This window comes from Odontesthes bonariensis, chromosome 3 (genome assembly GCF_027942865.1).
Source record: "Odontesthes bonariensis isolate fOdoBon6 chromosome 3, fOdoBon6.hap1, whole genome shotgun sequence".
Classification (NCBI taxonomy): domain Eukaryota; kingdom Metazoa; phylum Chordata; class Actinopteri; order Atheriniformes; family Atherinopsidae; genus Odontesthes; species Odontesthes bonariensis.
The window spans coordinates 8,777,515-8,791,379 of NC_134508.1; the positions used below are offsets into that span (position 1 = coordinate 8,777,515).

General features: G+C 42.4%; 1 protein-coding gene across 10 annotated transcripts in view; it reads right to left on the bottom strand.

Annotated features, from left to right (window-relative positions):
• Positions 1–13,865, bottom strand: part of ptprt (protein tyrosine phosphatase receptor type T) — a 427,933-nt gene that overhangs the window by 175,560 nt on the left and 238,508 nt on the right. For all 10 annotated transcript variants that reach the window (XM_075460193.1, XM_075460191.1, XM_075460192.1 and 7 more), the window contains exons 12-13: positions 4,010–4,211; positions 698–800 (exon numbers count right to left, since the gene is read on the bottom strand). In XM_075460193.1, the coding sequence (XP_075316308.1) occupies positions 698–800; positions 4,010–4,211 (305 nt within the window). The remainder of the gene's footprint in view (positions 1–697; positions 801–4,009; positions 4,212–13,865) is intronic.

A 13,865-nucleotide genomic window follows, 5' to 3' on the forward strand; every position in this document is an offset into this window, starting at 1 on the left:
CTGACTAGTTGGCCCTAATAACATATACATATAGTTTCTAACACAGAAAGTCTGAGCTAATGCAGTCGCACTAACGGACAAACACTCAGTAACACAAATGAATTTTGCTCCTCAGCAGCTGTTCAGAGGAATCTGACAGATAACCTTTTTAAGTTGATAATGGAGCTGTTTAAACCGTTTTACAAATAAAGAATTGGCACCAAAACGGTGGCTCTCCAAGCGGAAGGAACATTTACTGAATCATTTGAACAGATTGAAGAAGACATTTCTCATGTATGAAAAGGGCTTATCTGTGTTTTATAGGTATTTCTTTTATTCTTATAACTTATGTTGTTTGCTGGGAAACCTGGATTTAAAGCAGGAAGATTTCCAGTGACCACAAAAAAGTTCCATCTTCATAAAGCAGCAGCTAAAAAGCTAAAAAACACAAGTGACTAATGGTAAGTTTCACTGGTTCCTCATTCCCCGAGTTCCTTTGCATACAAATTGGACTTATATGTGTTACTGACTTTAATGGCTGTGAAAGAGCCCCTTGAGGAACATGAGGAAAGTGGGTGGAAAGAGATGAAGGAGCATGAGATTAAATGGACGTGATGACTTTAAGTAGAGGTAACAATAGGGTGAAGAAAGAAAGGGTAAAAAACTAGAATTAAGGGTAAAAAATTAAAATATTAATAGGACATTGTTAAGAAATTACCTGATAGGTGCCCCGCGGGATTGGGCAGGCTTCAGAAGGATGGTGATAGTCGTCTCCGTCTCATTGAGTGGAGTTTCCGACTCATTTTCTGGCATCATGGGGGCTGAAACGACACATTTTCAGATCTTAAAATTCAAAGACGGGGAATTCTTGAAAGTAACTTACGGCTCAAAACCAGAGGTTTACTAAAGGTTGCAAATCCATCAAATTTGACTTCCATAAAGAAACATTCTGGTCGTATTTCTGTGTAATTTTCAAAGGAAAACAAAATGAAAGGTCCAGTAAGGGCCTGACAGACATTCAGGTTTTTAATTTCACATCAGTCCTGCCCTCACATCGGAGGTGCAGAATAAATTCCCGTTTGAGTAAAACATCAACACATATGCCGTGATTGGTACGACATGTAGGTTATTAACACGGTCTAACCCCCCCTTCTCCTCCTCTGACCATCCATCTCTATCTGTCTACAGCATTTAATTTAAATCCCTGCGTCCTTTGGGCCCTGGATGAGATAATGAGGATTAGGGATGGCGTGACATTTGAAAGGAGAGATATCTTTCACGTGAGTGGGTTTTTTCCTCACTCTTAGCAACATGTTAAGATCAGTAGGGGCCATAGAGGAGAGTAATATCGGCAGAAAGGTCATTCTAAAAATCACTCTGGGTGTTGACAGGAAGGACAACGCTTGTAACCTTCTGATGGAACTTTGGATTGTAGTTCAATGAGGGCTTAACAGCAAGAACTCATCATTCAATTGCTAATTTAGACATAAGTTGAATCCCCAAGGTGTGATGAGTAGCATCTTTACTTTATCACATTCTGGTTTATTTAAAAAAAAAAAGCAGATAGTATTAAATTGATCATTGATTTAACTGATAGTGTTGGGGTTCTACGCAGTCTCCTAGATGTTCCTAGGACGGCACTCTTCTGTTCATAGATCTCCGATGTTGTTCTTGGAATCTGTTGGGGCTGCTCTCCCCAGTCACAGCACCAAGAGCTCTGATTACCACTGGTACCCATGTTGCTTTCACTTTTCCCACATCCTCCTTCGGCACTTGGTAGTTTTGAGCTTCTCGATGTTGCTGCATCCGTCACTCCTGCCGCCTTCTTCTGCAAGTCTGTCGACCTCCACAATGTCCAGTTGGTTTGCCATCACGTGTTTATCAGTCTGGATCCTAGCTCTGTCTATATCCTTGCTGCAGTTTCCATTGTTCAACTTGTAGTCAAACATATCTGGGATCACTTTAGCTATGGTGTGCATCACTTAATGCCCCTGTGATGGTACCAGTAGGGTTAGCACACATCTTTAAGCAGACTTTCAGAAGGTCTACAGGCTCCACGATCTTCCATCTTCCTTGTGTTTAAGTTAACAGGGTAGCGTAAAGATGCTTGGTGCACATTCTTAGATGCGGGGATGGTGATATACCACCACCCGCCAAACATTTTATTGTACCTTTTCAGTCTATTTGTAGGCAGGGCTGGGCGATAAAACGATATCGAGGAATAACTTTTCCTCGATAGAGATATGAAACATGGTCGATATACTTTTTCATAGATTCCATTCATCCATCGTTTGACAGACAACACAAACAGCCAATGACAACGAGAGTTGCGCCGCGCTGAACCAATCAGGTGGCTGGAATAGAGCCATGCCAGCAGCTAGCCGTGGCGTGTTTGTTTGTGCTGCAGCAGCTGCATAAAAACAGAAAACGAGTGCCCCCTCTGAAGAAACGACAGAAGATGCAGCCCAAGGCGTAAGGGATGACATCATTGATGACATCGTTGATAAGAAGGGCCCGAAAAGTTCGGTGGTGTGGAGGTATTTTGGGTTTTTTTTAAGTCTGACACCAAACAGAGTAGCGTGCACTGCGAATATCGAGCACATGTTCCGACAAAGACGGGGAATACCGCTACCGTATTTGCTGGAGTATAAGTCGCACTTTTTTTTTCATAGTTTGGCTGGTCCTCCGACTTATATATGTATATATAAATCTATATATCTACATCAATAGACATAGATATATATATGTTTTTATCCTCTTCATGACGCATTTTTTGACTGATGCGACTTGTAGTCCGGAAAAAAAAAAACGGTAATCTGTTTCATCACCTGGAGCAGCGCCACCCATTGGAGCACAGCGAATGCTAACTGTTCCCAACACAGTCCGGAACAAGTGCTAATCTTCCCCCGATAACAGCGCCTGTGCAGCAGCAGCAGAAGACCGACCACAGAGTCTGCTTTATCCAGCGCCGTGTGACACAAAGTCTGAGAGACATCGTGATGTTACAGATGCAGCTTATTGTGCTGCTAAAGACCTGCTGCCAATAAGCAGAGTGGAAAATAAGGGGTTCAAGTGGATGCTAAGAGTTATGGACCTGACATATATAGGTTTTTTCTTTGGTTTTGAAGTATGTATTGGCCCCAGATCCTCTGCACAAACTCACTGGGATTGCTGCTATTCCGTCCACTTTTCTCATCGGTAGGTTCACCTGTTCCCCCAATATCTGATGCAGGCTCGTTAACCCATAAATGAATGTCCAGTGAAGCTTTTTGCATGGAGCAATAAAGAGAGTGGTGGTCTGTTTTTTTAGCTGCTGTGATCGCTGATAAGAAAAAAAAAAAAAAAAAAAAGGTCACAATTGTCTCAATGAGGAGAAATTAGCCACAGCGACAGCCAGAACCAGAATAAGGGTTGGAGTCATTAAAGAAGAATGGAACAAAAAACGGTGGAGGAAGACGAAGAAACAAAACAAGGGAGAAGAAAAGAAGCTGAGAAACTGAAGGGAGGAAAGAGAAAAAGGAAAAGCAGCTCAAAGAAAGAATAGACAGGGCGAGTCAGATGAAAAGGGCAAAGAGGGATACACAAAGAGAGACAGTGAAGGGTTTTTGTTTCGTATCAGTCATTCTGTCATTAAAACAACAAAAGGACACTCTTCTCCAAACAGTGGGAATAGGCATGAAGAGCTTTTCTTGTTCACCAATAAGAAAAAAAACTGGCATTTCAGAGCTCTTGAGACAAAAGTAAAATGTTCCTTTTTTGGCGGTGCCTCTGACATTTTCTGTGGACCGATGCAGCCGATATAAACAGGATTGCAAATGGAGAGAGAATGTCAAAAAAAAAAAAAACGGTCACTCAGACAGACAAAGAGAGACGCAAACAAAAACACAGACTGACACATTCACAGAAAAACTGACTGACTTATTGTGAAAATCAAGGCTCCGTCACAGCGTCTTTCAGTCATTAAAGAGAAAAAGATCAAACGAACGGCACCAGAAACAAAAGAATAAACCAAACGAGCGCCCACGTTTACCTGCTATCTTTGTGGTTATGCGGGTGGTGACGGGTGGACCGAAGCCCTTGTTGGTGGAGGCTTTGAGGGTGAAGAAGTACGTGGTTCCAGGGTACAGGCCCACGAACAGATGGTGGGTTTCATTCTTCAGCTTGAACACTCGACCCCTCTGGGTTGTCAGATCAGCACTCGGGTCCAGTGAGCTCAGGGCCTTGTAGGTAATCTGAAGGCAGACAAGAAGGAGTACAGTTGGTTATCCCATTTATCCTTGGGTGCCTTGAACAGATAAAGAACTGGATGACCCAGAGTTTCTTTCAGGCACAGAGAGACAAACAAGAGGTCAGACCAAAGCAGAATGGTTCAAAATGTGAGCTCAACTTCAACCTCTAATGCTAAAAACCACAAACCAGGCCAGAAATCTGGGTCATTATGGACATTATGAACTTCCACAGCCGTATCAAGTCAGTTATGAAGCCAGTCCACTTTCACCTGAGGAGTATTTTAAGGATGAAAGGACCAAAGTGGATCAAATCGCTCCAGTTCCTGACATCTTGATTTTAAATTACCTCAGCTGCTTTATAGAAGCTTTAAATGGTTTCATCTCAGCTCTTCTGGTACGTTATGAATCTTCAGGTTTGCTTTCTGTCCCCAGAGTCAAACCAAACACAGAGACAGGGATGGGAATAATTAAAAACCGGCTACCAGTAGATCGATTCCATGGTATCGTTCATCCGCCTGGCTAACGACCCCGTTTATAGGTTCTGCTAACGTCTGATGCATCTGCATGATGACGTGCACGCTTCGTATTTTGTTACGTTTCCAACATGGCATCGAGGCAGAAGCGCTCCAAAGTTTGGTTATATTTCATCAAAAAGGACAAGACTAGGGCCAGAAAAGGGACACATTGCCAATGTTATCATCTTTAGCTGAGAAGTATCTCTGTGTCCAAGCATCCTCCATCTGAGAGGATGTTCTCCACAGCTGGAGACACCTTAAAGGGATAGTTCGCCTCTTTTGACATCAAGCTGTATGACATCCCATATCAGCAACATCATTTATGGACATTTTCTTACCCCCTGCTGCGTCCTGTGAGCCGAGTTCCAGCCTCGTTTTGGCGTTGATGAAAGTAATTAAATTAATTTATTAATTAACCCTCTGGGGTCTAAGGCCTTTTCAGAGACTTTGAGGCAGTTGTCACCACCTTGACATTTTCAAGTATTTCAACTAACTGTAAACATCTATGCTAAAGTGACACATATGGTTGTATTCTGAAAAGCCTAACAAAAAACAATATGAGAGTGAAGTGAATCTAATACAAACAAGTTTTATTTAAATTGAGGGGAAACACAACTGTACAAAAAAAACAAGTTTTAGAGGTCTTCAAACAGTGCAAGAAAACACACTATAAATATATCTAGCCAAGACTTTTGAAGGTTGAACCTTGTAAACAAGTGTGTTGGCTGCATAAAAGTAAAAAGTGCAGTCAGAAATGTTTTTTTGTTTTCACACAAACTGTAAAAAAGTAATTGTAACTCCAGGCATTGTCTCTGAGAGTTGACTACTAATTAGATGGGTGTGTAACACCCCTGATTCCCCCCACCCCCCTGTCACTCTCCATGTGATAATTGTCTGTCACTGGCAGGACATTGCTGCCTTCCCCCACATGCTGGCTGAATGGGGCGTGTTCTCACCTGTGAATAGCCACACAATCACCTGGTACTTTACATGTGAATAGCGATAGGTGTGGCCTAGGAAGCTGCTGCAGTCTGAGACTACAGAAAATCCAAAGATTTCTGTTCACTCTGTTTAAAAAGGGCCAGCTATATCATTTATTTTAAAATATATATATTTGAAAACTAGAAGTTTCAAGGTTTTTAATGGTGTCACTTATATGTTTGAATGACAAAAACTCACAGTTACAGATGTGTTTTTGGAGATGTGTCAAAAATGCCCACCGGTGGGCATTAGACCCCAGAGTGTTAAAATTACTCTTCTGATCGCATATTGTTTTGAGAAGCAAAACACTTTATTTTTTAAACCCCAGCCAACTAGCCGGACTACCTTTGTCAACGCCAAAACGAGGCCGGAACTCGGCTCACAGGACACAGCAGGGGGTAAGAAAATGTTCATAAATGATATTGCTAATATGGGATGTCATACAGCTTCATGTCAAAAGAGGCGAACTATCCCTTTAAGTCCTGAAAGGTCTCGTATCTTCCTGAAAAGGCAAACATGCAAAAAATTTTTGCACAAAAACTGTTGATGTGCAAAAGTTGTTCATTGCCATTGTATTTTATGTCACGATGTTCATTTGAAAAAGTTCCTGTTTTTCAGCTTAAGCTTTGAGTGCAAAATGTTGGTGCATACTTGAAATTAAAGTCACTGCAACCAAAGCCATTTTTACCATTTATATAACTGGGTGAGAATCGATAAGAGAATCGATAAGGAACCATATCGATATCGATAATGGAATCGGAATTGCTACATTCTTAACAATTCCCATCCCTACACAGAGAAGCTGCTTTCTGTTTTTAATGGGCCACATATGTGGAACAAACTCTCAGATAACTGCAGGCTACCATCAACTCTTAAGACTTTGCTGTTTACCTCTGCATTTAATGAGTTGATTTAACTGAACTGACACACTTTCATTGATAACTTCCAACTCTTTTTCTCTCTCTCTCACGTTTTTAATGCCTTTATATTTCCCATAAAGCACTTTGAATCCCCTTTTTTTGTTGAATAGATCTGTGGTCGTTGAACCCAGTTTAGATCTTGTGATCTATAAAGACTAATTTTACTTTAAAAAGTCTGCTCTGACTGGTCGGTTCCACTGTATTTAACCGCTATAAAAACCATAAAGGCAGCAATCATCACACTTACAGTCAGATGTTTCCACATCTGGAATGTTTAAATTCATTTAGAGAGACCAGCTGGAGCAGCTTGGAGGGCAAACTCAGCACCTACTTTTTTAATATTATGAGGCCAAATACAGCACATTTTCTTCTTTTAACTCAATTTAAAACATTTAAAACTACAAGTATCCATAATATAAAGTTTAAAAAGAGTCCTTGATTGAAAAAGGACTTTAGTTAAGCCAAACTGACACGATAGGGCATGGAGTTCAACACACGTTTAATATTTCGTTTGAATTTCCTTCCCAAAGCAAACAGCGAGCTTCAGAGTTTGACCCAGAGTCACCTCGAGCTGTCAAATAAAAGCAAATCCATCATATTGATCCTGAGTTATTAAATTGTCTGTTAAATGCGAGGCTGAGCAACCTTTGGACTTGGAAGTGATGTTCTCTTTGGTCTTTGTGTCTCCACATGATTTCCACACTGAGACTAAAGCAAATTGAGCAAATTGACCCACAACCACTAAACTCTTCAATAGTTCTTGTTAAGAGAACTGTCGATGTCTGTGGCAGCGTTGCTACTGGCGAGTTTCCACCGTCGATGTCTGCACACGGCGAAAAACACCGGAGGACGGCTGTCACTGTGAATGACAGTCAGCACAAAAGAATATTGACTGGTGGGGGAAAGCAGATTAACAGCATTTCAACCACAAAACACATTTCAGCACTTTGCGCCCGTGTCTGTGTTTTGGAGCTCGAGGATATCTTTCTGGTTCACAGCGTCAAACGTGATAAAACAGAAGGCAATAAAACGTGGAAACGAGGTGAAAACCAGTGAATCTACATTTACAACCATTTGAATCGCACTTGGGATGAAAACTGAATCTTTTTTTCACCAGATTTGAGGGTCAAAGTGTTTTATTTTGGGATAAAATGTCCCCAACATATGGACACAATTGTAGGTATGAGTCCTGCCTCAGGCTCCAGTTACGGTCGTTTCATTTCCATGAAGCAATCACATGAACAATCCACAGTTTGCTCTTCTCGAGGCTTAAGGCGGCCATTACGCTTTGACCTGAAAGGCGCCTGAATATGTCGTCGTATATTACATTCCAGCAGCCCGTGAGTAGAGGACAAACGCTAAATGTAGCCCGTACCAGCATCTAATGACACCAGGTGATTGAGTTTATTCAGGGTAGAATTAGTGGCCTTGAATTCACTTGACAGCATGACAGAAACAGGGCCAATTGCTTTATTTCCATTTCATTTTTCCATTAACGCAGCAGGCTTTCATCCTTGTGAGCTACATTTTATTCTGTTTTTTGCTCACTCATCGTTTGGTTCGGTTAGGGTCTGGAAAATCTCGTGTTTTCTTAAGATTTCATCCGTTAATCACTCTCTGAATTAACATTATTGTGAATGATGCAGTGAGGAATCCAAGCTCTCACTTGAAATTTCTCTCACAAAGAGAAATTGTTTGATTTATCAGTTTATTTCTTTTTAAAATGTGTCAAAAGCCGCAGTTTTTTGGGGAAAAAAATCCAAGTGGAGGCAGAGAACACAGCTTTACGAGAGAAAATGAGGCAGAGAAAGCAAGAGAGCGAAATGAAAGTGATAACAAGTGAAGTAGATGGATGTTTGCATAAAATGGGCATCTGGTGAGGCTGGAAGAGCGAGTCTTTGCCCGAGTGTTTGAGGAGCGAGGACCTTCTCGGCACTTCACGCTCGTGGACGTCAGGCGGCCCTATCGTCGCTCCATTAACGGCCTCGAATCCGAAAGCGGTGACAGCTGGGCGCCTCGCTTCCACCGGGCCTGCAGGCTGCACTGCTGATGTGTGAATGCTGATGTGTGAACGTGTGACCGCTTGCATGGATGTAGGAGGGTTAGGAAAATGGGCAGCAGAAGGGAGAGAAAACAAGAGGACAAAGACCGGCTCCAACCACGAGGAGGGATATTTAACATTTGGATGGATGGATGAGGTCTCAAAGCAAAAACAGGTTCAGTTTCTGTGAGTGGAAACACCTGATAAACAGATAAACTGGGGCCAGATATTTACTAGGGGTGGGACGATATGCTTTGGTCACGATTCGATTTGTATCACGATTCTTGATAGTTGCGATTCTACAAGTATTGCGATCCGATATAACCAGTAATTGCAATTTTCTTCCTCCTTAAAAAACAAACAAGTTGAATCACAAACTTCCAGAATGAATGTCGTTACCATAAACAACGCACATCAGTCTGTGTCGGTCAGTCCAGCAGCTGACATTCATTTCAACTGAGACAAAAAGAGGCATTTTTATAAAGTTTACAGTTACAAAATGAATTGAAACGTCCACACAGCATAAATGTGGGCTAGTCTTAACATAACTTAATGTAATGAATTAATTAAGTTTTTCTGGACGTAATATAATCGATTCAGGGGAGAAAAATCGATTTTTAAAATCATCCCATAAAAAAAATAAAAATAAAAATAATCGCGATATGTTCATGAATTGATTTTTTCGCCCACCCCTAATATTCACAGTATCTCTGAACACTCATAAATTCCTTTTCTTGGGGATTCGTCTCAGACTGATTTGGCTTACTTATCACTAGATGTCGGATGCAGTAGTAATTAATTTATAGCACTGGCTGCAAATATCCTACTTTTTCAGAGTTGAAGATATAGAAACTAGATCTGTGTGATCTACCAGGAAGTTTCACAACGATAACACTGAGCAACAGCCTCGTCGTCTCTGCTCTAAAAACACAACATTTTCTGACCTTTGATGGTTCTGAACTGAGAAGTGATGCTCAAAATGATAATTAATCAGTAGGGTTTCATGGCTCTGAAAGGATCGGATTATTGGCTAAACTACAATAAGACTGAGCTGAGCGAGGGTAATTCTCCTTGGATATATGGCGGTGAATGAATCGGATAAGAGGCACAAAGCGTGTCATACCCTGGTATGATAGGTGGCGCTGTACCCATTCCAACTGTTGCTAATAGAGCCACTTCCTGTTGACCTCTTCACCACCAACAACAACTACAAACTCAGGCGTTGGAGAAAGATGGAGAACACAGAGCAAGATGAAGCTACGTCCCTCTACATTTGGTCTGTGATGAGCTGCTTGTTGCACAAACGCGATGCCCAACGGAGCATTCTCCATCGCGTTGTTTGTTTCTTTCCGACGGCGACAACAACCGGAATATCGTCTCCTTTGACTTCAGGGTCACGACCCCGGGAAAAAATCTCGAGCATGCGCAGAACGCAAAGTCCAATTCACCACGTGCTTCACCGTCTACAAGCAGGTTTAGAGTGACTTTCAACCCAGTTATCTCGAGGTCTTAATCCGATCGCGAGTAACCCGATCTGGGGTCCGTTTCACGTAGCAAGTTCAACCAACTCTGAGTCTATTCCTGATCTCTGAGTTGATCTACTCTGAGATAGAAAACCCTGAGTTTTCAGTTCCAGAAATGCTGATTTGAGTGAGGTTAATCAACTCTGAGTAGGTTCACCTTGAGTTTAACGCGTGCACCACAACTTTAAAAAGCCAGCATCAATGGAGCCCCGATTCGACGAGTCACCTTGGCAACGGGGAAGAGGAGGGGCTACGTTTTTCACCAACCTCGAATTGGAAATCTTAAAGCGCTCATACGGCGAGTTTCAATACGTTTTTAGAAATAAGTGCAACACCGTTGCAGCAGCAAAAGTGTAAGTTTAAATGTAGTCCTTTGCAATCACAATAATATTATAGGGAAACTGCTTGAATGGTAGCCCATTCATTTATTTCATTTAGGTGCAATCCCGCAGGGGAGAAGCGCTCTTGGCAGCAGTTTAAGATGAAATATAAAAACATTGTTCAAACAGGTGAGACCTCGGCATGGAGGTACCTCATTTTGATCATGTTTTACACTGTAAAATAAATATTAAGTGGCTATTTGACTGTGCAGTTATTTTATTCCCAATGCTGTTTTCACACACATAAACTATGTCTTCTCATCTATATCATCCATCCATCCATTATCTATACCACTGAATCCGTCAGTCGGGTCGCGGGGGGGCTGGAGCCTATCCCAGTGGTCAATGGGCAAGAGGCGGGGTACACCCTGGACAGGCCGCCAGTCCATCACAGGGCCACACAGAGACAAACGAGACAAACAACCATGCACACAGACTTCTACTGAGCCAACAGAAAGAAGGTAGATGCCCGTAAAACCGGTGCTGCCCAGCACGGCCACCTCTAACGGGAGGGCAGTGGCTGAGGGAATCCCCGGAGGGAATCCACCCCCAAGACACGAGTGCCTTTATAAAATATAACAGGCCTATATATGTCTTTTTTAGGCCTATTCATACAAATATTTATTTGTCTTTTGTGTCTTTTTTTTCTTTTGTCCCAACACATTCTGATGGTGCCGCTCAAAAAGATAATTGTCTGTAAATGCAAAAATCTATGCGCGGTCTGATAACCCTCTCCGACGAATATTTATTTCTCTGCGCAATAAGGCTGCACCTTCATCCACGGGATCGTTGTCAAAAGGACATGTTCGTGAAAAAAGTCGCCTCCTACTGTGCCTAATGGACTTATAGAAGTAGAAGAACTCGCTCTGCTGACTGAATGAATGAGGAAATCAAATGGCGTGTGTGGCTGAAAGAGGGCGGAGATAGAAAGAAACTCGAGGTTTCTTGAATAAAACCTGGTCCCGACCAGGTTAGGTTCAGAGAGTCTGTTACTCCAGTAACTGACCGTGAGGTTAAGTTACCTCTCTTTGTGAAACAGGCTAGAGCAGGGGTGTCAAACTGGTCCATGAAAGGGCCGTGTGGGTGCAGGTTTTTGTTACAACCCTACAACAGCACAGCTGACTTGTTTCCTTCAATCAACTGAACTGGTAAGACCTTCAGTGCAGACAGTTCAGTTGATTGAATGAAACAAGTCAGCTGTGCTGCTGCAGGGTTAGAACAAAAACCTGCACCCACACGGCCCTTTCATGGACCAGTTTGACACCCCTGGGCTAGAGTTACCCCTCTTTCTCGGGGTTGAGTTACCTCCCTTTGTGGAACGGAAAACTCAGGGTTTCCCTCATTTCAGGGTTAACCTACTCAGAGTTTTCACTAAACCTGCTACGTGAAACGGACCTCTGGTCCCATTCTTAGTCAGACTAAGGTGTCTACATGAACTTAATAACTCAGCAATTTAGCCATTAATCCGGTTCTTTCAGTGCCATGTAACCCCACTGACTGATGAACTAGTTTAGTCAGATCAGATTAAAGTTTTTAATCACATTGCATTTGTGTATTTCAGGTATCCTGTTGATGAAAGATGATTCTAAGATGTGTAATACCCCATGTCACCTGTAGGGGAGCTAGTTTAGAGAACACCCATGTTGGTCGTACAAAAGGGGTCAGGGTCACATGGATGTGAGGTGTCTACATGCACTTAATAACTCAGTCTTATTGTAATTTAGCCAATAATCCGATCCTTTCAGTGCCATGTAACCCCGCTAACTGTTAATGTTAGCCATTAGCCATTGGAAGCAGCATCAGTGTTGATGCCAGTGATTGCCAGCTAGCTGAGGCTGTCGTGTCTTCGCTTGCATATTTGTTGTTTGATCAGACACTAGTGTAGAAATGGTCCCACTATTCAAGTGAGTACAACGAGCACACAGTGCACCAGCATTGGGATAAGCTAGCAGAATGATCCAGTGTGACGGGAGATTGGACTGAAGACAAGTTTCGGTGCAATCTGTTGGTTTCCTTAGCTAGGAAATTGTTTTTGAATTGGCTCTATATGAATGAATTGGATTATTTTGAAAATAATCATGATTACAATTAATTGAATTCCAATTGGCTTGAATTGGACTTTATTATTTAAGTGCCTTGAGATGACATTTGTTGTATTTGGCGCTATATAAATAAAACTGAATTGAAGGTACAGAGCAACATACAGTGATGCCACACATGTATAAATGTCCTAATCTGGCAGCTTTCCTTCAAAGTTTTTCCATAAATATCCTGAAGTCGTCAGACTGCAACAAGCAGAAAAACCTTTTTAATTCTTTCTGGGAGTGTTTTTAGGGACCGAGCAGTGAAACTGCAAGGACCCTATTGTATCTGTAAGGTTTATTCTTTCGTCTTCTTATTCTTAGCAAAAGGTGCTCGAAAACTCATGAAATTTTGCAAGCACCACCTGCCAGTCGACGACATGAATATTTTTAAACTTTACTTTTTTGGGAGTCGCTCATTGACTCTGTAGCGCCCCCTACGATGATTAAAAATGGTCCCCGCATTGGGGTTAGTTTCACATGGGACGACGAAATTCAGTACACTCCTTCATCATGCCTAGATGCACAAAAAAGTCTCATGCCGCCGTGGTCCCACGTTCACAGGAAGGCGGCCATATTGGATGGAAGGTGCGTTTTGGTGGCATCTTTCCCGATTCCACGCCTTGCATATGATTGAACTCGTCCTACAGATTTAATGGTAACAGCTCCAAACTTGTCCAGGTTACTCTTAAGACATGGGGGGAAAAAACTATGGAGAGCTCTGAACGGTGTGGGCATGGCCAGGCGGTGAAAATCATGTGATGGTGTTTGTGATTTGAAAGCCTTATCATCATCGCAAGGTCATGAAACTTGGCACACACGTCCACCCTGAAGATTTCGTACGTATGTAAAGGGTATCGTGTGTGGGTGGAGATAATGGCTCAGTGGCGCCCCCTAGAAATTTTCAAAAACCCCTCCGCATTGGGGTTATTATGTGCTCGTACGTACGCAGAGGGTATCGTGCGTGTGGGCAGAGCCGCGGCTCCAGCGTCCAGCGCATGCCCCAACGTGCATCTCGGACCCACATACAGCTGCTTGTAGTAAAAGAGCTGTAAAAAAAAAAAAGCAGTTTAATCCACCATTTAACTAAGATTTTATCCACACGACGGACCGCGGGGACAATCATCTCCTTCTGGGTGTTTTCATCTCCAGCTTTAAGACCACCGTCTCACTTCCCCCGACACTCGGCTGCCCTGACCCAGCACACAGGCACCTG